Source organism: Chrysemys picta, chromosome 8, assembly GCF_011386835.1.
Source record: "Chrysemys picta bellii isolate R12L10 chromosome 8, ASM1138683v2, whole genome shotgun sequence".
Lineage (NCBI taxonomy): Eukaryota > Metazoa > Chordata > Testudines > Emydidae > Chrysemys > Chrysemys picta.
In genome coordinates this window covers 94,419,562-94,444,144 of record NC_088798.1, presented here as the reverse complement: position 1 = coordinate 94,444,144, position 24,583 = coordinate 94,419,562, and the positions used below count along the sequence as shown (strand labels likewise).

General features: G+C 41.3%; 1 protein-coding gene and 1 long non-coding RNA gene across 6 annotated transcripts in view; both read right to left on the bottom strand.

Annotated features, from left to right (window-relative positions):
* NR3C1 (nuclear receptor subfamily 3 group C member 1) overlaps window positions 1-22,502 on the bottom strand; it is a 153,018-nt gene extending 130,516 nt beyond the window's left edge. The window contains exons 1-2 of one of the 5 annotated variants that reach the window (XM_024107831.3): window positions 21,896-22,502; window positions 18,101-19,271 (exon numbers count right to left, since the gene is read on the bottom strand). In XM_024107831.3, the coding sequence (XP_023963599.1) occupies window positions 18,101-19,257 (1,157 nt within the window). In that variant the 5' untranslated portion in view covers window positions 19,258-19,271; window positions 21,896-22,502. Of the gene's footprint in view, window positions 1-18,100; window positions 19,272-20,612; window positions 21,580-21,684 lie in introns of those variants that run through there. The other 4 variants (XM_005302851.5, XM_042850862.2, XM_042850864.2 and 1 more) reach the window with 4 other exon arrangements.
* LOC135973189 (uncharacterized) lies at window positions 4,256-10,816 on the bottom strand. The gene is made up of 2 exons (XR_010589891.1): window positions 5,686-10,816; window positions 4,256-5,312 (listed from the first exon to the last, which is right to left on the bottom strand). It is a non-coding gene; the product is annotated as an uncharacterized LOC135973189 (long non-coding RNA).
* Window positions 22,503-24,583: the final 2,081 nt, after the last annotated feature.

Sequence of the window (24,583 nt, the reverse complement as noted above, 5' to 3'; positions counted from 1 at the left end):
AGAAAACCTCTGTCATGAAGACCATTGAAATAACCCATATATTATACCTTACAGTATCTTATTACTTTAGGGTGCATCAGAATTTCAATTCTGATGTATGCACTGTCAAGATTTGTGAGACAAAGACTGGAAAACCAAAAAGACAAACTCTCTCTCTCTCAATCTGCTGTACAGTGGAAAGGAAGTTTTGATTCTAACTTATGGAACATGGTTATATCTCCTATTTGCAAGTCAACAGGTAGTTTTATTCACCCAGAACTGAGGATTTTTCACACGCAGCCTCATACTCATGCTGCAGGCATACCTTTTCTTCTTTAGCTAGTAATAAACCCATTTCAGAAAACCATAGTTGAATGCTGGATGACCTTTCTGAATGAGAGAGCACCATGGAGAAATCCAAATATACCAACTCATACTAATATTTCTTTTTCTGTATTGGCTTCACTCATCTGGAACACAGGTCACATCTAGCAGAGCCCACAAATCCCAAGTGGGACTAAAATATTCAAAAAATTGGACCAAGCTGCCTTGGATTACAGCCTCCAAGATTCTGCAACTAATTGACACAGCTAAGAAAACACTGACATTTGAAGGAGTGGACTCACCGTCAGGTGGCAGCCTAGCAAAATCTCTTTACTGCACAGGAAATGATCATTGCTTTGGTGGAATGTGGCTTGACTCCCAGTGAACTGAAGAGGACTTTGGCTATGAACACTGGCAACCATACTGAGCACTTAGAGAAGGAGACTAAGGAGAGGAGTTCAAAGTTAGAAGAAAAACAGCCAGTGGAGAATCAAAATTAAGACCTAGGACTGGTATGAGACCTAGCAGCCAGGCTTACCACTGCACAAATCTTAAGAGGCCATTGCATCAGAACCTATCAATAGATTCCCTATATCACCACTGCTAGCCTCTAACAATAATGCCACCCCTCATGATTCTAAGTGCTGCTTCTCTCTCAAATCTTTATGAAAGAATTTCAGTACTTGAGAAATAGGATAGGGCCCGCCTTGAGCAATAAAAAAAAGGTACCCAGAAAGACAACTTTTCCCAAGTTCAATTTAAATAATTCTCTCGGTATTTAAAATACTTTCAGGAGCTCAGTAACATTTTGATGACCTGGCACTCCAGGAATTTCCTCTCATATACAAAGTTTTAAGTTGCAGCTATTCCAATACACCAAGAGCTACCAGCCCTGATGCTAGAGGATATGGGAGTCAGGAGGAGGAACAGGTCTCTGCCATCACAGTCAAAATCCGATACAAGACAGATACAAGACAAAAAAATCTTCAAATACAGTCAGGAGCTATGGGGACCAGCAATCCTTTGACTGACTAGACCTTCCTCAGGACTTGATGCCAAAGGCAATGCTTACACATGGCCTTTCTAGTGGATGGAAAAGATATCTTCATGGTCAGGAGCAAAAAACAGCAGATTTTTCCTTGAATCTGAACAGCCACACCCCTGGATCTTCCTGCTGTGGCAGCAAACAAACAACAAAAGCCAGACTAACCACACTGCCTGAATTAGAACATAATGGTTCTTGGTGCCAGATAGACAGAAGTTTCCTGCATAATGGGGACTGTCCTCCCCCTTTGGGGAACCCGAGCACTCTTCAGGAGCCTACTCCAATAGTGTATGAAGAGGAGAGCACCTCCTAGTTCTCAAAGTGGATAAATACAAGTTCTCTCTCTGGACACTAGAACTGATGAGATGGACAGGAAACAGAAGCAGCAAAGGCCATGGCACCTGAAAGGGAATAGTGCCTCCTGTTGCCATCACACCTGCAACCATTTCCTAGTAGTGCAGTCCTCTAAAGGAGGGAAACAAACAATCATTACTACGACTTCTACCTGCCTCTTCAAAAAGGCACCATTTTAAGTAGCTTCTATGGATTTCTCCTCGATAGAATAAAGTGCCTACTCTGGTGATCGGACACATCTCTACCATGCTACTTCAGAGGGTCTTTGAAGATCAGAAGCTCCCCGCAGCAGTAGAAAAGTAGAACGTTCAGAAGAAACTAGATAAACAAAGCTAATTGCCACATGTATGGGGAGAAAAGGGAAGCAAAAATCCTCCCAGCTTAAATTGACAGACCTACTCATTAATTGTCCTAAGTGTTGATTAGAGACACAGGCATTGCCATATCAAGGCAGATCAATGGTCTAGATTTAGTCTAGTTTCTCCTCACCCACAACTGCCCATACCTAGTGCTTCAGAGGAAGTGCAATTAATCCTGCATTAGGCAATTATAGAGTAGATTTTCCTGAGGTACAGATTCTTATCAACCTTCAGAAGTTAGATATTAGTTTAAGCCCAGAAGAAAGATTTGTTTAATCTGAGCCATATCTACATTCTTTGTTATAGCAAAAATACAAATTTCTGCAGAATTCATTTTTGATTAATTCTCATAACACACAAAAAACTAAATATCAAAAGAACAGTTTTTTTGTTTTGAATGCAGAAGAATTATGAACTGGAATTTAAATAAAGGTTCAATTTCTTATTGTAAACATTTTTATGTTTATGATTTCCATTTGCTTTCTTGTTTTTAAAACAAAACAAAACACTATGCAGGTTAAAACTATAAACTCAAGTTTTGACAGTGTTTAGGGGTGTACATAAATGATACTGCATTAAACTTCAGGAATAACTGGAAATATATTATTAAACCAGTATTATAAAACCAGTGAAGTTAACCATAACATCACAAAGGTGCAGCTAACTCTAACAGCAAGGCAGAAGACACTTTCTCAAAGACATCAGTTCTTTGCGAGATCCTGTGGTACCTATTTAAACCAGGGAGTTGGCAATTTTTAAAATGATCATATCCATTTTATTCTAGTTTGTTGTCCTTCCTTACATCAATTTAAGATCGTCATCTGAAAGAGGTATTAACTGGTATGCTAATTTCTAGAATAAAAATTACATTTATGTACTTTAAGTCCATTCTGACTAACAATGATCTCCAGTCTGTGTCTTGCAAATTCTTCCTCTTAACCAATGCTTAGCTTTACCTCCAATTTATGACACTTTTAAAATGCCATCTACAAAGTGCAAAGACTGCCTTTAAAAAATAAAATATCATTGTTTTCATGGATCCTCAAATAGGCAGATTATTTTGAGTGTATATTTTAAAGTACATTTCTGTGTGTACCGGCTACAAGTCCAATTCTTAAATAATCCAAAGGTTAGTTCAATATCTCTACAACTCCTCCGTTACCCATCACTGAGGTGCTATTTATCTCAAGCTCTCTTGAAGAATGACAACACTAGATATAGCTGCTGAGAGACCTCTAGTTAAGTGGTAGTATATCGGTGGCATTGAGAAACATGGGGAGGCTAACAATGTATGCTGAAATGGAGTTGAAATAGAATTAAGCTCTGCAGGACTCCACACATGAGTTCTTGGTGGAGAGAAAATGTTACCCACCAAAACATATTGGAATTTGTACAAGGGAAAATGAACCCGATGCTACAATGTCCACTCCTAATAAATCTTGAAGGCGAGTTAGCAGCACCATGACAGACTGGGGTGAAGATTGATGTCTGATATATCCAACGGTATAATCATGGATGCTCATCCTTCGCCCATAGCGATAAAGAGATCCTCCACCAGTGCCACTAAAGCCACTGAGTGGCATATCCCATACTGTACAAAGAATGCCGACAGCTGAAATCTGCCCTATCTGACAATGAACATCCTAGGAAAGACCATCAAGTCACAAACTATTAAAAACTGATTTTATAACCTTGACAAAAAAGACTAGGGTTAAATAAGTTACAAGAGCACAGAATTAAGTGATTTATTTTTTGAGGAGCAGGGGAAATAATTACAGAACAACAGCCCGACTGGGTGAGAACAACAGTCCATCTACCACAGCATCTTGCCTTCTGACAGAGGCCAGTTCCAGGTGCTTCAAAGGGAATGAGCAAAACAGGGCAATTGTGAGTGATCCATGCCCTGTCACAAAGTCCCATCTTCTGGCAGTCAGAGGTTAAGGGACACCCAGAGCATGGGGTTGCCTCCCTGACCATCTTGGCTAATAATCACTGATGGACCTATCCTCCATAAACTTATCGAACTTTTTTGAACCCATTTGTACTTTTGGCCTTTACAACCAAGAGCAATAAGTTCCCACAATGCACAGTCAGCCTGTGGAAGAAGTACTTCCTTAATGTTTGTTTTAAACCTATCTATTAATTTCATGAGATGACCCCTGGGCTCTTGTGTAATGTGAAAGGGTAAATAATATTTCCTTATTCATTTTCTCCACACCAGTCATGATTTTATAGACCTCGATCACATCTCCCCTTAGTCATCTCTTTTCTAAGCTGAACAGTCCCAGGCTTTTTTAATCACTCCTCATTTGGAAGCTATTCCATACCCTCAATCTTTTTCTCTCTTTTTTTTTTTTTTTGCCCTTTTCTGTACCTATTCAAATTCTAATATATCTTTCTTGTGACACGGCACCCACTTTAGTGCAATCCCTTTGTAAGTTTCTGCAGTCAGCTTTGGACTTAACTATCTTGAATTATTTTGTATCATCCACAAATTTTGCCCCCTCAACTCTTCACCCCCTTTTCCAGATCATTTATGAATATGCTGAACAGCACAGCTCCCAGTACAGATCTTTGGGGGACCTTGCTGTTTACCTGTATTCATCAATGAGTGAGATAAAATTTAAAGGAGTCCCTTGTTAATATTTTGGCAACACAGACAAATACATTTCAGGACACAAACTCATCAATAATACAGCTTCCGTTTCACTATGCAAAACCTTATGAATCAAACAGTCCCTCAAATGAAATGAAGTAGTGAAAGACATTAACTAAATCTAGATTACGAATGTAAGAACCACTTCTCCCTTCATACCTAACTCCTTTACCAACTAACATTAGTTACAAGCAGCATAAATCACCTTTGAAACTAGGGGCATATCTACACTACAAACTTCAGCCGACCTATGTCCACATAACCCTCCTTCTGCCGGTGGTGCACGTCCTCACGAGGAGTGCTTCCACTGACTTAAGAGGGGCAGTGTGGGGCGCAGAGAGTCCAGGCTCCCTGCCAGCAGCCAGGCTGTCACCGGGTCTCTCTGCTCCACATGGAGCTGTCACCTGGGCTCCAGGAGCAGATCTCACCACCAGCACACACACACACAGAGGCTCTGGGAGTAGAGCCCCGAGGGGGGCAGCTGGGCTTCCAGCAGGGAGTAGGGAGTCCGGGCAGCAGCCCAGCTGGGAGCCTCCCACCAGCTCCAGGATGGCAACCCAAGCTGTGAACCCATGCAGAGTTCACAGCCCGGAGCCTAACAGCCTTTCTTGTCAATTTCACAGCTCCAGTACCAGCAGTGAAACTGACAAGAATAACAGCCAGCTGATGTAAATAATGCAGTGTCTACACAGACACTGTGTCGCCCTAACTACACTGACATAAGCCCTATGCCTCTCATGGAAATTGAGTTATGTCAGTATAGTAGAGCACTTAGGGCTTGTCTACACTTACCGGGGGATTGAGGCATCAGACAGTCAATTTAGCGGGTCTACTGAAGACCCACTAAATCAACCTCCAATTGCTCTTCCGTCGACTCCAGGACTCTACCTGAACAAGAAGTGCAAGTGGAGTCAACTGGAGAGCATCTCCCATTGACATAGCATAGTGTGGACCCCGGGATAAGTAGCTGAAGTTGCTTAACTTAGACTGATCTCCTCCCGTAGCATAGACAAGGCCTTACATCAGTGGGAGCAAGGCTGTAGTTTAGATGCTTGACATAAGGCAACTTACATCAACCCAATTCTGTAGGATAGATCAGACTACATTAAAGTAATCATATCTACTTCTAGACAGTATTTATGCATGTCAATGATTTTTTTCCTGATGAAATATTTAAGTGGAACATCTGGTTTCCAAAGGCAAAACAAGAACAAGACAGCAATATCCATCCCTAGGCAAATATCTAATACAAAAGAAAAAATAATCAGGGTCTATTTTTGTTGTTGCAAGTTTTAAAACCTCATTTCTATAGCACAGGCTGATACAATGTTAGTTTCAATATATGATCATCAGAGTTTTCCATATGTGCTTCACAGTTCCAACCAACACGTGACAAATCATTTTGTGGACAAGTGGCCATTTCAACAGTAGCTTTCACATCTTGGTGACCAAATGAACTTTTACATTTTTAAATTCTGCTTCTGATCATAAAACAAATTAAAACATCCTTTGTAAAGGCTTAACTTTCCTTATGAGACACAGCAATTGCTAAATAGTTAAAGACAGAAACAGTGAGGCTTATCCAAAACCCTTGGGATTAAGTTCCTGTTAAACATTTATATTTTTCCTGCTAAGGGTGCAACTGGAAGCATTACTTTTAACAGTTATAAATTAAGAGTTTGACCAATGAACAGTTATCCTATCCAGACAGTATTTTATTAGCTGTAGCCAAACGAAGAATAACTAAAAGCATTTGTTTTTAAAAAGGTGTCTTATTACCATTTGAAAAGTTGGAATCAAGAGTAATCTTTTAACAAGTTTGGAATTCAAAACTTGGGTCAGGATTCAGAGTTATGTTTAAACTGACATGCTCACTAAGAAAGGGGACAGGCCCTTTTCCTTCCCGGTGTAATTGACTTCTGCTTTTACTAGCAGACATGAGCTATCTAAATAATTTATAGTGTCACTAGAGGTTTAATTTTTCTTCAAGACAGATTCCTATGTAACATATGCACAAGACGTTAGCCAAAAATATGTTCATTGAAAAATTATATTTAAACCATCGCCAGCCATTCCTTGTGGTGTTTTTCTTGACACGAATATACTAATGTAATACTGCACTAAAGGAAAAAGGATGAAGAACTTAGCCAAACAGCACAAGAACCACATAATTTTTACTTTAATTTTCATCAGGGATGGTCCACTGGTGTTATTTCTCTGAAAAGGGACTGAATAGACTAAAAATAAATCTAAGAAGAGACAAAACTGTCAGAGAGAGTGATTTTGCCCTAAAAGAGAAATACTAAATAAATGCTCTATACTGTAGCACTCCAGGCTAAGTGAGAAACAGAAGAGATGACTACTAGCTATTCTCAAATTTGTAGTTTTTTTTTCCGTTATGTAGAATAGATGCTAGTTTATTCTCCTCTCAATGCGTACATGTCACTCATTAGCTTTAATTTACCGGTTCCTTCCAAATTAATCCCTGAAACCACTAAGGCTATGTTTACACTATCGCAGTAAATCGACCTACGCTACGCAACTCCAGCTACATGAATAACGTAACCGGAGTCGACATATCTTAGGTCTAGTTACCGCGGGGTCTACACCGCAGGGGGTCGACGGGAGAAAAAAAATCTCCCGTCGACTTAACTTACTCTTCTTGTCAGGGATAGAGTACAGGGGTCGACTGGAGAGCGATCTGCATCAATTTGGCAGGTCTTTACTAGACCCACTAAATCGACCGCCGGTGGATCGATCTCAGAACGTCGATCCCTGCGGTAGTGTAGACCTGCCCTAAGTTTAAAAAAAAAAGACTGCACATTCCCTTTTCTAAAAGAGTTATCCTATGTCACCATTAATTTAAAATAGTAGCCAAAAAAGCAAGTAGGGCTACTTTTCCATATTTTTAATCTTCTACCATTGGGGGCATTACCTTGTGCTCCACCCTCCCTTCCTTAAAACCTTAATAAAGAGCTATAGTTATAAATGCTGCACATCAGGGACACATTGTTTCGTACAGTCATAAGAACACTGCTGGAGCTAAAGAAATAGTAATACACAAGCATCAAAAGGAACAGTAACTCCTGTCGTATTCAAGGCAAGTCTCAGACAAAAATATAAACAGATATATTTTAGATTACTTATGGGGCTTAAACTACAGGTTGAGTAAATTCCCTTCAGATTCCTGAGGCTGCCAAACACATCATTTGGCCCCTAGCATAAGTCACAGCATCTTTAATACTGCTCTAACTTGCACCCAGCTCCAGTGGCCCCAAAGGAGCCACTCTGATAGCTAGGGATCACCAAAGTGCAACTTTTTCTAGCCACAGACCCTGCTCCAGGTGCACCGACATATCCCCTATGCCAGAAGTACCAGGAGAAGGTGCTGCTGAGACAGGTATGCCAGCTTTATGACACATAGGGATTCCCCAGGAAGACTCAGATAGGCCCCTCTGCACAGACTATCACAAAGGAACCGTACTGGGGGCCAGGATCTGGCCTACAGCTTCCAAAACTCAGTGAAAGATACTTCAGAATACAAGTCCTGCCTACTTTCAAAATAAAATACTGGTTAGCATGTTAATGGGTAATGCTTTAATCAAAAGACAGATTCCACCACCCTTATGCACATTTGGTAATATCTTTCTTCTGAGACTACTCTCAGAATAAGGTACTAGTCAACATGAATAAGAGTGACAGAATCTGGCTCAAATTACTCAGGCATAAAATATATGAATGCTATGGGCCGAACTGATTCAAATTCATGTTTACTGTATACAAATTAACTGCACATACACGTTTTTTTTAACTAAACATAATACCTTACATTCTGCCTGTTACAAGTGGTGTGGTTTTATACTGCATAATATTAACCAACACCACCAAAACTAGTTTTAGGCCCTTGTTTTTATGTGATTTAAAATATTCTAAAAAAAAAAAAAAAAAAAAAAAAAAAAAAAAAAGTAAGGGTGAATCCAAAGACAATCACTCTGCTCATTTTCTGAATAAGAGTAGAAGTCAAAAGAAAACAGTATATTGAATATTATTTTATTTATTATTAAATTAAGTGGCATGGTGCTAGGTGAGGCAAATCTGAAAAACTTCCCTGGACTTCTAGATTTTTCCCGTAAGAGAACGTAAAAGAGGACTTTATAATTCATACAAAAGTGATTATTTAAGAATTTTAGATGTGATCTTTTAATTCTGCTGCAAATAGCACTAAGTAATTGACAACTTATTTTTGGTTACTCTTAAGGAAAATAAATCACAGTGATTTTAGAAATCCACACATTATCTGCAGAATACACATGAAAAATTATAGGAAAAGTAGAGGCGGAAGCTTGTCTGTATCTATCAGACAATTAAATTGCACAGTGTAAAAGGCAGCAATCTTTCATACATTAATTGTACACACACTTGTAACTGCTGCTTCACACAATTGACTTTTTTGAAAAACTGTATAAGTCAAGAATCGGCAATCTTCGGCACACGGCCTGCCAAGGTAAGCCCCCTGGCGGGCCGGGCCGGTTTGTTTACCTGCTGTGTCCGCAGGTTTGGCTGATCGCGGCTCCCACTGGTTGCGGTTCGCTGTTCCATGCCAATGGGGGCTGCGGGAAGCGGCGCGGGCCGAGGGATGTGCTGGTCGCGGCTTCTCGTAGCCCCCATAGGCCCAGAACGGCAAATCGCAGCCAGTGGGAGCCGCGATCGGCCGAACCTGCGGACACGGCAGGTAAACAAACCGACCCGGCCTCCCAAAGGGCTTACCCTGGCAGGCCGCAGGTTGCCGATCCCTTGTATTTATTTATTTATTTATTAATTAATTGAGATATCCCATCTCCTAAAACTGGAACGGACCTTGAAAGGTCATTGAGTCCAGCCCCCTGCCTTCACTAGCAGGACCAAGTACTGATTTTGCCCCAGATCCCTAAGTGGCCCCCTCAAAGATTGAACTCACAACCCTGGCTTTAGCAGGCCAATGCTCAAACCACTGAACTATCCCTCCTCCCCCTCTGTATAAGTAAATCGGATTTGTTTAAATTGTAGTTTTATGGTTATCCCCAGCTGAAGAGTAAAACTAAGCAGTAAAAGTTCCATCTACTATTTAAAAATGGTTAAAGTATAAACAACACAGCATGCAGAAAAATCAGATTGTTTAAACCTAGTTTTAATTATAGAAAACAAACAGAGATCACTGTACGGGAACAACTCTACTATAACAACTCTAGTCAGGCTTATACAGCTTTTCATACAAACCTACTCAGCCCTCCTCCTAGTACAACTGAGCATTTCAAGCACAGGGGGACAAAAATGGATTAAATCTTGCATATCTGATCATTTAATGTAAATACCCTGAGTTTCATAATATTTTAAGTCATGTGCTATAAAAAAATTCCTGATACAATCCCTTTTTACCAAAAATGCCACAGTATTTTTCCACCAAATTCACATAATCAAGACAAACACTGTAGTACTAAATGCATTCTTCTACACTGCAATAAATCTATTCTTTCAACAAGTTTACTTCTATATAAAAGGATACATTTCAGCATGTGTGCCATAGAACCAACACACTATAAATACAGTCATGTTATAGATTAGCTATATTCACTGAAGAAGCTAACTCAAAAGTGGGTTTAGGTTTAAAAAATGAGGTGGGGAAGGGTAGTCTTTATCATCCATAAAGAATTAGCCAAAGGAACCTCAGAGGCAGGAATGTCATTCAAGTCTTTAAACTGTTTAATTCCTCTTCCCCCCCCCCCCCCCCCCACTTTTAGAATCCATGTAAGTTTCTGTCCAACAACCTACTTTCATTTTTCATCCAAACATCCCAGAATTTATGAGGCTGCTGACATCAATATCAGCACAAATTAGCTCTGACACAGTGGAGTCTACCTATGCCTTCTATGAGAAAATGATGAGTTGTGCTTAGATCCTGTGGTGGATCACATTTTCCCCTATCAAGCACATCACTTTAAGGACTCTGATTTTTATCCACTGCAGGCTATATAAATAGAATGTTGAAAACCCAGTGAGCCACCAAGTACTCAGTTAAAGATGTTTTTAGTTCTCTCTTTAGCACTAATTATTCTAAAAGCCACTCACATATTATGAGGCTGAATGTCCTGAAACAATTAGCTTTGAAGAGTCAGGCAGCTAGCAGCAGAACCTAGGCACCAAAAAGACAGACAGCAGTTGATGTGTGTAAAGAAGGAGCAGCAAAAATTCATGTCAGAAGACTCGCTAGAGATCAACATGAGAACAAGTCAATTTTTTTTTTTAAAATACAAGTTAAACCCCCCCTTTTTTTTTTTTCTTACCTTAAGTCAGGTGATCCATGCCTCTCCCAATTACTCCTTTCTCTTGCCAATACCCACATGGGATTGTTTGTTTGGTTTTGGAGGCAACACCTCTTGACTGCAACTGACCAGAGAAACAGTGCCTAATGGGACATACATTTCCATTTTTTCCTTCGTTTATGGTCTTTGGCCTCTTCTCTCCTTCCTTACCTTTCCCATTAGCCATTATCCCCTAATGTCTTCTAGCATTGGACAGATTAGCAGATCCAGGGCATAACAACAGATGCACTACCAACGTTAGGACCAGCAAGGCTTGAAAGTGTACACAACTTTCTAGCTCTAGGCCTACTAGACAGGATGAAACACTAAACCATGCTATGTCCCACAGAGCCAAGTCTGCATCTGAGAGGAATAGCAGTCATGTAGTGGATTTAAGTGTAACATTATCAACGTAATGGTTTTGGAAGTTAACTTTTTATTAGGGCAGTCTGAACTATACAAAGTATTTACTGATAGTAGTACAAGTTTCACTGGTATATAGGACATATATTTGAGCCAATCACAAATCACAAAAATAAATTACTCAGTGAAGTTAACTGAAAAATATATTTAGTGAATACTATTCACCCAACCATGTTTAATACATTTCCCCCTGGATTTCACCTCCCTTTTTCTGTAAGAGATCAAGGTGTATCTTCTCAATTGCCTATATCCATTTCCTCTTTCTTTTCAACTAATTCCTCCACTTCAGCATGATTTCTGACTCTTCCTGCCCAACTAATAGCTACAGCTCATCTCTCTTGATGCTCACAATTTTCATAAGTAGCAGAGGAGCGAAAGTGAGGAGAGATTAATAAGACTGGGACTTTTCAGCTTGGAAAAGAGACAACTAAGCGGGGAGATGATAGAGGTCTATAAAATCATGACAGGTGTGGAGAAAGTAAATAAGGAAGTAACAGAGGGTCCTGTGGCACCTTTGAGACTAACCGAAGTACTGGGAGCATAAGCTTTCGTGGGTAAGAACCTCACTTCTTCAGATGCAAGACATCTGAAGAAGTGAGGTTCTTACCCACGAAAGCTTATGCTCCCAGTACTTCTGTTAGTCTCAAAGGTGCCACAGGACCCTCTGTTGCTTTTTACAGATTCAGACTAACACGGCTACCCCTCTGATACTAAATAAGGAAGTGTTATTTACTCCTTCTCATAACACAAGAACTAGGGGTCACCAAATTAAATTAATAGGCATCAGGTTTATTTCGTCACATAATGCAGTCAACCCGTGGAACTCTTTGCCAGGGGATGCTGTGAAGGCCAAGACTAGATAAATTCATGGAGGATAGGTCCATTAATGGTTATTAGCCAGGAATGGTGTCCCTAACCTCTCTTTGCCGGAAGCTGAGAAGCTGAGGGGATGGATGACTTGATGATTACCTGTTCTGTTCATTCCCTCTGAAGCACCTGGCACTGGCCACTGTCAGAAGACAGAATACTGGGCTAGATGGATCTTTGGTCTGCCCCAATATGGCCATTCTTATGACTCGTCAGTTTTCCTGCTTCCGCAAACCTTCCGAACATCAGTAGTTGAAAAGCTGCTGTGCTACAGCTTGGAAAACTTTGAGCAGCAGCAGAAGCAAAGGAGCACACTGCCTGCAGGCTTAGGAATACAGTACTGCATCAGTTACACCCAGTTCACATTTGGAAGGCTATTTTCATAACCATAAGGTCTAGAATTTTCTTAATTTAAAGTTTAGATTCTGCAGAAAACTGACAGCATTCACCTTCTAAAGCTTTATACTCTACATGGGCAAATGGACTTTTCCAAGTCCTGATTACCACTGATCCCCCTGTAAGATAATATGCTAAGAGGTTGAAATATTTTAAAAATTGCCTTACCCCAATTCAAGACTGCAAGCCTAGGATTTTTTCAAGTCAGAATTAAGTGTTTTCATTAAATGACATGATTAAGTACCATTTGACCAAAAGAGAAGCTTAACTTTCCTTCCCATATATGTTTAATCAATACTTAACAGATTAACTATGCTAAAAACAAAGAGGATATGTCTACACAAGACCCTATGCCAGCATAACCTTCTACATGCAGCATACATCAATAGAAGGTTTTTGTCTAACGGTGTAGGAACATTACCTCTCCAAATTACGTTAACTATGCCAACAGAATCACTCTTCTATCAGCATAACTGCAGCTACACTGGGGTTTTATGTCACTAGGGTTGTGTAGTCTTTTCATATCCCTGACTGACGAAGTGATGCTGGTATAAGTTTTAAGAGTAAACCAAGCCATAGACTAAAATACTGACAAAGCACTTTTTTTGGAACATAAGTTTAGCTCTTTTCCTCCTTCACACCATCAATATAGTAAGTACAGTTAAAATCCCAACCTTGACCTAAAGGAACCAGTTTCTCTAGAAATAAGGAGAGTAAGGCTTCTTGGCAACTATTTCTTTATTTCTGTGACAGGTGACCAGCCTGACTATATTTTTTTTTACCTTTGGCAAGTCTTGTCTATAAAGCAGCAATTTTTAAATCAGCAAAAGCTTGAACTACACATCTGTGTCAACACAAACAGAATTTCTATTATTTTAACAGCACTGCACCTAAAACTCATTAGAGACTAAAGCACAATTTTAAAAAACAAAATAGTGAAACAGTCTCATTTTCAATTGAATAAACAAAATAAAGCACGATAAAGAACATATTTCTGGGACTGGATTCACAATTTTAGTAGTCTATTTAAAATCAGAGTAAGAAGGCATTCTACCTCACCTCCCCCTCAGACTGCATTTGGAGATTTGAGGTTTACTGACAAAAATCCAGCTAGTGGTTTCAAAAGTTCTTTTTCCTTTCACTGTCTTAATTAAATTCATTTGGGGGGAAATTCATCATCTCAAAGTATGCAGAAAGAAAGAGTTAATGACAGATAATGAAGTCCTGTGGGAAGTGGGAATGTCAGCACTTTTAAATAAACCATTTGTTATTTGAACAATGATGGATTACCAGTTTTGTTCTAAAGATGGCATTGGTCAAGGCTAATGTCTGGCTACAACCCTATAGATTCTTATCTGGCAGGGTAGATTAAAACAATAGATAATTTAAAAAAATAAAATTGGATTACTTATTAAATTAAATGCAGGTTAATTTAACTATTTAAAATTAAATTTGAAAGTGACAACCTATATTAAGGCCTACATCTATTCAAATCATTTAAATTAAGTACAAAAAATATTAAGGAGTAGGTTTGCTGCCAAATTTTAAACAAAGTCAGACCGTTGAACTGGAACCAGAGTTTGCTGAAATCAGCTTTTGACCGCAGTAGCCTCTTCTGCAGGTCCAGAGAGATTATTCAGTTTAATCAGCTAGTTCGATTCAATGACTAGTTCATGCAAAGTTAAGAAACCAATTGGGAGTTGAAAAAGCAGAAAAGTTGTTTTCCTCTTAAAACTAGGTGAGAGAGGATGAGATCTACTAGTTTTAAAATCCTGAAGAACATGGTGATCAGAAATAATCAGTTTAGGTCACGAACTACAGATCATACTTTGTTTTAAATGCACGTTGTTAAACTTTTTTTCTTATGTATGTATAAACATTTTTAAGATAGTTTCTTGAATAAAAAAATTAAAATGACACTTTAGGGCATTTTTAATTGAATTTGAATTTCCATCCAAATTAGCTTCTGTGATAGATGTGCATCCTTCTGGTTAGCAAAAAGCAGGGTGGATAAAAATCAATGATTTAAATAAATAAATAAATAAATAGATTTATTTATTTTTTTCAATTTAAATCTGATTTTTTTGATAAAATGCTTTTTGAGAAAAAAACCTACCTAAACAGTTTTAATTAAGATACATTATAGCTCAAAGATATCTCATCATGGAATAGGGATTATAAATTCTAATTCTATAGTACGAGACAATATATTCATGTAATGTTTAAGAAAAGTTTTGTGAATGAGTTCCAATAGCTCATGGATTAGGGACCCAATCTTATGGGGTTCCAGGTGCTTCTGTATAGATTATTTAGGTTAATCTTTCTATCTACCCAATGGGATTCAGTGCTCCGTCTACAAGATACCATCAGAGATGCTTAGTTTTGCAGTTCTCAAACTGTGGATTTGTGACTCCAGAGATAACAGCAAAAATGTTTTTAAATAAATCAATAAATAATATACAGAGGTGAGAAATAACAGACCTCAACTCTATTGTCCCTCTGCAAATCTGTGTACACAGAGGCAATCCCTTGCCTCTTTCTAAAAGTGCAAAGTTTCAAAAAAAGTTCAATGAATAGAAGATTGTTGGGGGTGGAATAGATCTGGACAAGGAGAAGAAGTCTGGAGATAAATGTGAGAAGGGAGGGACAGGCAGGAGAAACAAAAGTGAAACTGTTTGAGCAGCATATTCCAGAAGTCTTGAGGTCTTTCTGAGTGTAGCCTTCATTGATTTGAGGTCTACCATACCATTCTCTCACTAGAAGGGAAAACCTATAATGGCAGCAGGCTGTAAAAGAGACAAGTTTGGGAATATTTTCATGAAGTTCCTCTACCTGTGGGTAAAAGAGGCATGCATGCAAAATGCAAACAGTGCAACAAAGAAATGCAAGGCCTGGTTGCCTGAATGAAACAACTTCATGAGAAGTGTTCCTTCTCAGGAGGAAGCTGCGTTGAGGATGATGAAAGGAACAGGTCTGAACATTCAGGATCTTCAGGTTGGTAACAACCAACAAGAATGCACTTTTATGTAGAAATCCATGATTAAAGTGAGTCTTCCTGACTACTGATTTAAATCAAATCCACCACGGCAAAAAGAAGCACCAAATCTAATGTAAAGGCTATATTTAGTTGCAAAAACATATTTTAATGGTTGCCAAATAGTGAAAATCAATCTCTCTTTAGGCAAATAACTAGAAAGTACAAATGCAAAACCCAATTAAAATCAGTGATTTCAATCACTTTGATTTAGCTCAATCCACCCTGCCTTCTGTTATGGGTCCCATCCTTCAAGGGGCTCCACTTGTCCCTTGTATAGAGTTTGATTAGTGAAATACAGTATTTCCCAATGGAAAATTTTAAACACATTGCTCAAGTCTGCCTCACAATAGCAGCAGCAACAAATATGAAATGCTGCGCTTTTTAGTTAATTTGGACTAGATACATTATACACACAAACTACTAGAAAAGAACACTAAAAATATAATACATAAAAAGTGACAAATACATCCAACTAATGTATTTCATAAATGTGAACTATTCATAACAACCAAACTGCAGTCACCCTTAACTTCACCCTGTAATATAAAAGTGAAAAAAAGAAAAAAAAACCCCACTAATGATGCAGAAAAAAAACCTTATAAGGGTAGTCTGACAACTACATAGCGTTAATTTATAGATTATTATTGCCATGTGGATCTTTACAGTGGGATTTTTCTACACTTGTCTACTGAAGTTAAAATCCCAAATTTGAAAGCTTTGTTTTTTCTTATTTGATTACATATTAGTTTTATAATGATCACCATACAATGCAACGTATGATTATTTTTTAACGTGCAAGGAAATTAGAATAGTCTCAAGGGCTACCACCACCAAATACTTCTAACTAACTTATCAAAAGGAATAATACAAGGACTCTAAATATTCAAAGAGCAGTATTTCCATTCTGATATAATTCTAGTAGCTTTCTCTGAAATTTCCCAGGTTCTTTACACTACAAATTGCTGTAAAACTCTTACAAAGAAAAAGACATTTATGATTTTAAAAAATCCAATATTGCCAAGGAATTCCAGGAACAAAGTTGGTAAAAGGGTCACTTCCTGAAGCATCAACTACATATACTTGAAAAAACAAAACTACTATAAGCAAATTGCCTCATTTCAATGTGAATGGAAAAGGTGCAGCTTACTGTACACCAGTAAGATCTCCAGGCACTAACTTGTAACTAGCAGAAAATGAATACAGTATTAAAATCAAAAATCCCCCCCAAAAATCATAAATATGGTTTTCTTCATAAAAAGTGTTTATGCCTAAAGCCAATAGCTGTAGATTTCTAAAACAGACTACACAAAAACTCAGTGAAAGCTGACAATTCATTGACACAGACGCATTAAACAAATGTTCCTATGAATATATACTGTATAAGAAATAAAAAACTATTGAAGCCATACCACTTTAAAAAAGGTGTCCCTACTAAGGTTAGGTCAAGCACCTACTGTAGTGTGAATGGGTAAGAAGGAAATGGATGGCTGCTCACTGAAAAAGTTTGGGAAAAAGCTGGCACTACCCTATGTCTCTCATCCAGGAGTGAAAAGTGTTATTTCCCAGCCAGTAGAGACCTTAATTCAGGAATACAGATACTTTTTTTAAAAGGCCATCCCAAAATAACTTTTGGAGTGTTAGTATCAATTTTAACAAAATGGTTATTTTTATTTGTGATTCAAAATGTTCCTCTGATTCAGTTCCACAGTTAAATTTTGCAAACCTGGATTGCCAGATGCAGCTGAATCTTACTGCAGATCTTTTATATGTTGCTATTAAACAAACAACTGCTATGGATTTCATACTTGGAATTTTGTTGTCCTGCATACTGTAAATACAACACTAAGATAAACCTAGTTCAATTTAAAATCTAACTTTACAAACTTTCCCAACAAGCAAATTATTTTGTGCTGAACATTCAGAGTAACATTGAAAAGGAAAAAAAAAAAAAAAAGAGGATATAATTATTAAACCCCTAATTCCTGAAAGTAAAATGGCCTTTGCATATGCTTACAAATTGGTCTGAATCGTTTTGTGCAGTAGATCTCTATTGAGTCTTCATTTTTCCCCCTTAAGTAATCTATCTTATAGTGTGCTTTATAAACAGGATGCCAGTAATTTTCTTGCACCCAAAAATGAACAAATAAAATCACTTTTCTTCTATTCTGCGTATGAGAAATGAAGTCTGCTATGAAAACCGTGGGTTACGAATGAGAGAGAAAAGATGACGAACTTTCAAGAAAAGTCAGCACGTATAAATTACAATGCTGAATAGCTATATTTCTAATATTTTAATAAAATTAGAAATAAAACTACTCTTACCTCAAATAGCCATTCGAGAAAACAGGTCTGCCAGAAAAGTTCAGGGTTCCCAAGGGGGTCATATTGTCATCCCCAGATCCCTGGCACCTATTCCAATTTTCTGAACTAGCAGGAAGAGACGGAATGACATTAAAAACTGGTTTCTGATCCTGCTGTTGAGAGAGAGATGCGGTATTCAAGTCATAATGATACAATTGTCCTCCAGAAGTACTGACACCATGGACAGAAATGGCAGACATTTTATTACCCATTAGGGTAGACCCAGTAAAATTAGCTTGACAATAAACTGGGCCCATTTTCTCTTGTTTTATTACCCCGGGGGTGCAGAGTTCAATGAAGTCTTCCTTTTCTTTCTTCACTTGAGGCATCTGCATTTTGGGGCTGGGTAAAAGATCTCCACGCTCATTAATTTTAGGCTTAGTGTCTGGTAAAATGGGAGGCTTGCAATCTTCACTTGCATTTCCTTCCAGGAGAAATGCCTCATCCGCAGTCATAGGAGACAACAAGTCCCCTTCATCTAGCAGTGGGTCCAGTCTCCATGGGCTCCCATTTGGTTCCTTACCTGGTGACACTGGTGGCAATTCTAAGTCCTGCAGAATATCAAAGGTGCTTTGGTCTTCAGAAAACAACTTCAAGTTGCCACCATTAGTGCCAGCCTGGCCTAAAGGAAGATTGCTGTTAGCCATAATTGGGAAATCCTGCTCAAGGGGCACCCCGATAGATACTGTCCCCTTTGAGCCCTCTGCCAGGCTTGTGGACTTGTTCAAGCTTGCAATGCTTTCTTCCAAGAGCCTGAAGTCTGTTTCCCCAGAAGAGATGCCAATTTGGCCCTGCTGTGGAAATCCAAGTTCGTTTCCCATCACCTTTGACTCTGTCTCCCCCATATAGAGTCCCATTGAGAGCAACACTGCCTTGGAAAGATCCGGCTGAGGCGCACTGCTTACTAGTCCTTTTGAAAAGTCACCCAAAACAGGCTGCTGTTTAGAATCCGACTGAGAAGACGCAGGCAGGGGAGATGTAGATGCAGGAGCCCTGACAGTAGCTCCACCCCTGAAGGTTGAATGAAAGTCCATCACAGTCCTTCCTCTGTCACTGAAGTGCACATTTTTCCCTGCTTCCTCCCCATCTGAGGGGCTTAGTGATTCTTTGGGGTCCATTATTTTAACACTGGCTATTAAAAGAAGAAAGATATTTGTCCAGTTAGCACAGTAATAAATGTTTTCACAACACAAGAAACCCAGATTAGCAGCATGGTGAACCTAGTTTAGGCACAGCAGATAGGCTTGTGTAAAATCAAACATTTCTTGCTGTCACTGAACAAATTTGATTGCTGGTAACTATCATGTTGACTATATTTAAAAGCTTTTCTGAACTCTGGTTCTGTGGTAATAGCAAGCAAACTGACTTTGCCCCCTCCCTCCTTCCCTCCCTCCCTCAAGATTAATTTTTCACAATTCCACCTATCTCAGCTATTCATCTGTCCAATTGAAGGAATATCAGATTAATAATGTCTTTAATTAACTATGTTACAATTGCTTATGTTTGTTTTTTTTAAAACCTTAATTAGGCTTCAAATGCACTTTTTTTTTTTTTAGAAGAGAATATATTATTACAACCTCCCTTTCCAAACGAATCTCCCCTTTTTCTGGAGAGTTCAGATGCATCTGCTGGCATGGGTAAATCAATATTAGAACTCTCCAACTGCTTCCTCACAAATTCCCCACTGCCTGACTAGACACACAACCCAATTGTTTTATTACCGCTCTCTGATATACTACTGTAACCTTTCCACCAGAAAATATATATATATATATATATAAAAAGATGGAAAGTTTGCTAACTTCCGATCAGATGATCGCTGCTCCCAAAGAGTTCTCAAATGGAACTTATATACCCTGAAATCTAAACACAAAATGGAAGCTTTAAAAAAAAAAAATACAACCCTCATTTCCTGATCTTCCAATAAACATCTAAAGGAAAAATAAAGTCTTATTTTGATTACATCCAACACTACTATGTAAATTTCAACCACGCATACTTCCTTCCTTAAAATTTGTGCTTATGATCAGTTTCATTGCCGTTCACTTAAGGTGTTGAAATAATTAGCATATTATGATCTCTTAAATTGTCCACAATAAACTTACATCCATCTTAATTTTAAACCCTCCTCACTTTGGGGCCAATACTGATCAGGAAAATAAGCCACCCTGCTATTGCTGTATGAAGCAGCTCATGCTTTCTGTACACAAAAAGTTCAGACTGCCATCAACAGTCAATAGGAGTCTGTTGTTATGCGTAAAAATATTTTCAAATGTCAATTTAAGGCAACACGGATTAAAATGTAATGGGATGGATGAACCCTCCCCCTCCCCCCAGAAGTTTAAAAGCATGAGCTTTCTTATGCCCCAATTAAAGTTAACATAAAGCATTAAAATACGATTTAATATTGCACGGAAGAATCTTCTAGTTTCCCCACCCCTTGCAGGGTGTTTAGGTGAGAACATGTACGTACGTACAAACACACAAATGCTGCCTAGTGTATTTCCACGCCGCTTTCCTGACAGCTGCCACCGAACTCGAAACCAAAACAGCGAGTGCAAAATCGAAACGAGACCTTCAGTAACATCCTCTCTTTTAAAAGTTGCAAGCGACACTAAACTATTGTTCGGCCATTTAAAGTAAACGCCACAACATACATCGGGGGGAAAAAACAGGTTCTGGTGGTGGTGGGAGGGGAGCAGGGGAGGTGGAGGGCAGGAGAGAACTGGAGTTACTGCATTTGACAAGTTTGCAAAAACCCAATGTCACAACGCAATAAACCGTCCAGAATAACCAGCATGCCAAAAAAAACTAGCTGCACGATTCGGTTTAAATGAGAGTGGGAGAGATAAAGGGGGGGGGTCCGCTAATATTTAGGCTCGTTGAACTGAAAGAAATCCCCCTTTACGAAGAGCCGTTTTCAGAGGAGAAATATGTCAAGACCTGTTGAGCTTTCTCCTGGCACGCCCACTTCTGCCAAATAACGCCAGCTATTGCTACAAAAGTCGCCGTCTCCCTCTTGACTCTTCCCTTTCTTTGCCCCCCAACGCCAGAAAAAGATCCAGCAAGCAGCCACGTTTGTTCGTGGACAGGGAATTCTTCATCGATCCCAAGAACATCGGGCAATAGAGATCTGCCAATAAACCCAAACAGAACGGAGGGGGCTCAATCTTCAGGGAGGAAATAAACGGCCCAAAGACAAATCCATCTGCTGTATTCAAAACCTCTCCCCAAGAAGCCTTTAAATCGGTATCTTCGAGGTGTTGAGTCAGGCACGGGCTTACTTGTCCCACCTCCGGATTGAAGGAGGACGATTTACGGGGACGCGGCCCAAAGGGAAGGGACGGGTTCCCTGTCCCAGCCCCGTGCTCTTGACAGGCTCGGAGGGAGGGAGGGCGCTTGGCGGAGCAACCCCCCTCAGAGGACGCGACTCCCCACAGTTCCCAAAAAGTTTGAGGGGTCACCAAAACGGGAGGCACCCCTCCCCCCGCTACTCCCCTTCCCCCCCTGTGGGGCTCGGAGCCCCCCCGTCAAACTCCCCTTACCTTATCCGGGAGGGGGGGGCGCTGGCGCCTCTAACCACCCACGTCCATGGCTCCCGCCGCGGCGGCGATCGGGGAGGAATAAACAAGTCGGCGTGCGGAAGGAGGAGTGGTGAGGGGCGAGCGGAGGGGGAGGAACAGCCGCCCCTGGGAGCGGAGAGCCCGAAATCCCACCCGGCCCGAGCAGCCCCGCACCCGAGTCTGCCCCCCTTACCCAGACACTCCTCCCGCCCCTGCCGCCGTCCTCAGCCGGCGCTGGCGGCGTTAAGCAGCCTTCGCCCGCTCCCGTCTGCGCCTCACGCCCGGACCGACCGTCCCTCCTTGCCCCGGGCAGCCAGCGACTCCAGCGGCGCTCGGCCCCGCCACAAAATGGAGGACGGCGGCAGCCGCCTCCTCCCAGACGTGCGGCGGCGGGAGCGCACTGAGGCAGGGAAGCAGCGCTGCGCTCGCTCGCTCGGCGGAGAGGGGCAGTCAGCGCTCGCACGGCCCCGCGGGGCACAGCCGGGGAAGGACACGGGAGAACGGTGCAACCTGTTGGCTGAGCCGGTCAACTGCGCCCGAGCCGCCCTCCCCTCCGCGCCGCTTTACTCCCTCGTTCCCCTTCCCGCCGCTACAAACTCTCCCGACCCTGCGAGCTGCTTTCCCCCAAGTTCCTTTCTGCGGCTTCCTTCTCCTCGCTCCCCTTCCGCTCCTGTCCCCTCCCCGCACGGCCGAGGCGCTCCCCTCTCCCCGCTGTTGGGACGGGGCCTCCGAGTCCTCAGCGCTGGCTGGGCGGGGGCTGGCCTGGCTGGGGTAGGACAGCGCTGCTGATGGGGGGGCTTCGGCTAGGCAAGGCGGAGCTGGCCTTGCGCAGGGCTCGGGCTCCTGGCTGGGCTGGGCTGGCTCGGCTCTCAGGGCAGAGGCAGCCCCTGGTTGGTCACTGGAGGGGAAGCCACCGGCGGCCCCCTTTCCACTTTATCGTTTCCTGGGCTAAGGAAGGAGCCCGGGGGAGCGGCAGGGCTGCTCCCGGGTCTGCGTTATGGAGACCCCCACCCGCCTGAGAGGTGCCTGGAGACCTCTGCTCCTAGGGGAGACTCCGTCTTTTTGCGGGGGGGGGGGGGGGGGGAAAGAAGGTTGCAAGCGGCTTATATACCCCCCCCCCTTTTTTTTTGTTGCAGCGGGGGAGGCTGCCTCTTTCTCTCCCTGGTACACTTGGGGAGGGTTTTATATCTATGTCAGTTATTATGTTTCCAGCATGCCTGTCACCAGGGTAGCTGTAGAGTATTGCGCGGATACAGAATTTGTATCTGCATCCAATCCGCAAAAATGATCCGCAGATTTGCAGGGCTCTAGGTATCTGAACATTAGAACCCCTGATCTATGTTCCTCATTTATCAGCTTCTTTGGGTAAGGTTAATCACTCCTTGCTCTCTTTCACATATTCTCTCACAGACGCACCCCTTGTTATGGCTGCATTGTCCTCTGATCCTACCTCACCAGCTATTCCACCAGTGGTTCCAGCCCTTCTCTTCCCCTTCCCTGTCACTGTCCCTCAGACTTCTGTCCTCAGTCCCCTCCTCTTCTTCCTCCAGTCTTCCTCTGGTTTCAACTATAATCTCAATGCTAAGGGCAACCAAATCACTCGCTCTGTGTGTCACTACTGTGTCTCTGACATCTGGTCCTGGATGCTGCACCATCATCAGACCTCAGTTTAAACAGGTTTTCTGTTCAAGTTAATTTTTTGTTTGTTGTCTGGACAGCTCCCACTTCTTCCTATTGGAGCTACGGGTCAAGCCTGTCCCCTGAAGTGGATTAACAGATCTTGTGGGGTCAGGGAAATCAGTGATAGATGGTGGACTAATGCTGTTTCAGCCCTAATATGTTTCTACCTTCAGTAGCACTAAAGAGCATTTCTTCAAAGTAGCAGCACTATCTCTGCTGCATGCTCCGGGCAGCATTGAAGAGAAAGTCCAGCATAGGTGGTGCAATTTAAATTTGGGGACAACTCTAGGATACTAGTATCAGGGGGTAGCCGTGTTAGTCTGTATCTACAAAAACAACAAGGAGTCTGGTGGCACCTTAAAGACTAACAGATTTATTTGGGCATAAGCTTTCGTGAGTAAAAAGCTGAAGAGAACAAGAGTCCAAATCTTGGGGGGAGGGAGGGATGTATGGGGCATAAAACATGGAGGAGGAAGATTAAAAAATGATGCAAGATTAGTGGAGGGAAGAGAATGGTGAAGAGGGTGGAGAGAAAGGAGACTGGGGGAGACACTGAGGACCTGCCCCCTCATAATCAATCACAGTTTAGCCATTCTCATCAAGCAGGGTTGCTCCCTTCCTACTAGAAATGGCCCCACTCTTTACAGAATGATTCTCTCCCTTCTCTGGGATCCTACAGATGTCCCTTTGAGTTGGGGCTCTGAACAGTTGGGGGGGGGGAATGAAGCAGGGCACTGTCCTCTCACTTCAGCACTTCTCTCATGTCAGTCTTCTATAGGCTGGCCACATTTCTGCATTGAAATCCCTGGGAATTTATATGGTTCAGGGGGGAGTTGCATTAATTCCCTGTCTGTGGCTGCTGATGAACAGCTGCAGGAGGGCTTAGCCAATGGCAACAGGAGGCAGCAATGATGAAATGTAAAGACAGCAGTTGTCACTTTTCTCCACAGATCCCTTGTGCATCCCCTGGATATGTATGTTTCGGAGGCCTTGCATCTGCAAACTCTGCAGGGCTCCAAACACCATTGCCTTCATGGAATGCGTAGCAGGACTTGCCAAGAAGGGAAACCATGATTTAGGTAGATTTTTCCACAGGAGTGGATGGTTTGTACACTACTTTCACTGAAGTAGCTATAACAAGCTCTGAACAGATGAACTAAGATAGTGGAGGATAAAACAGTGAAGAGATACTGCTCATATA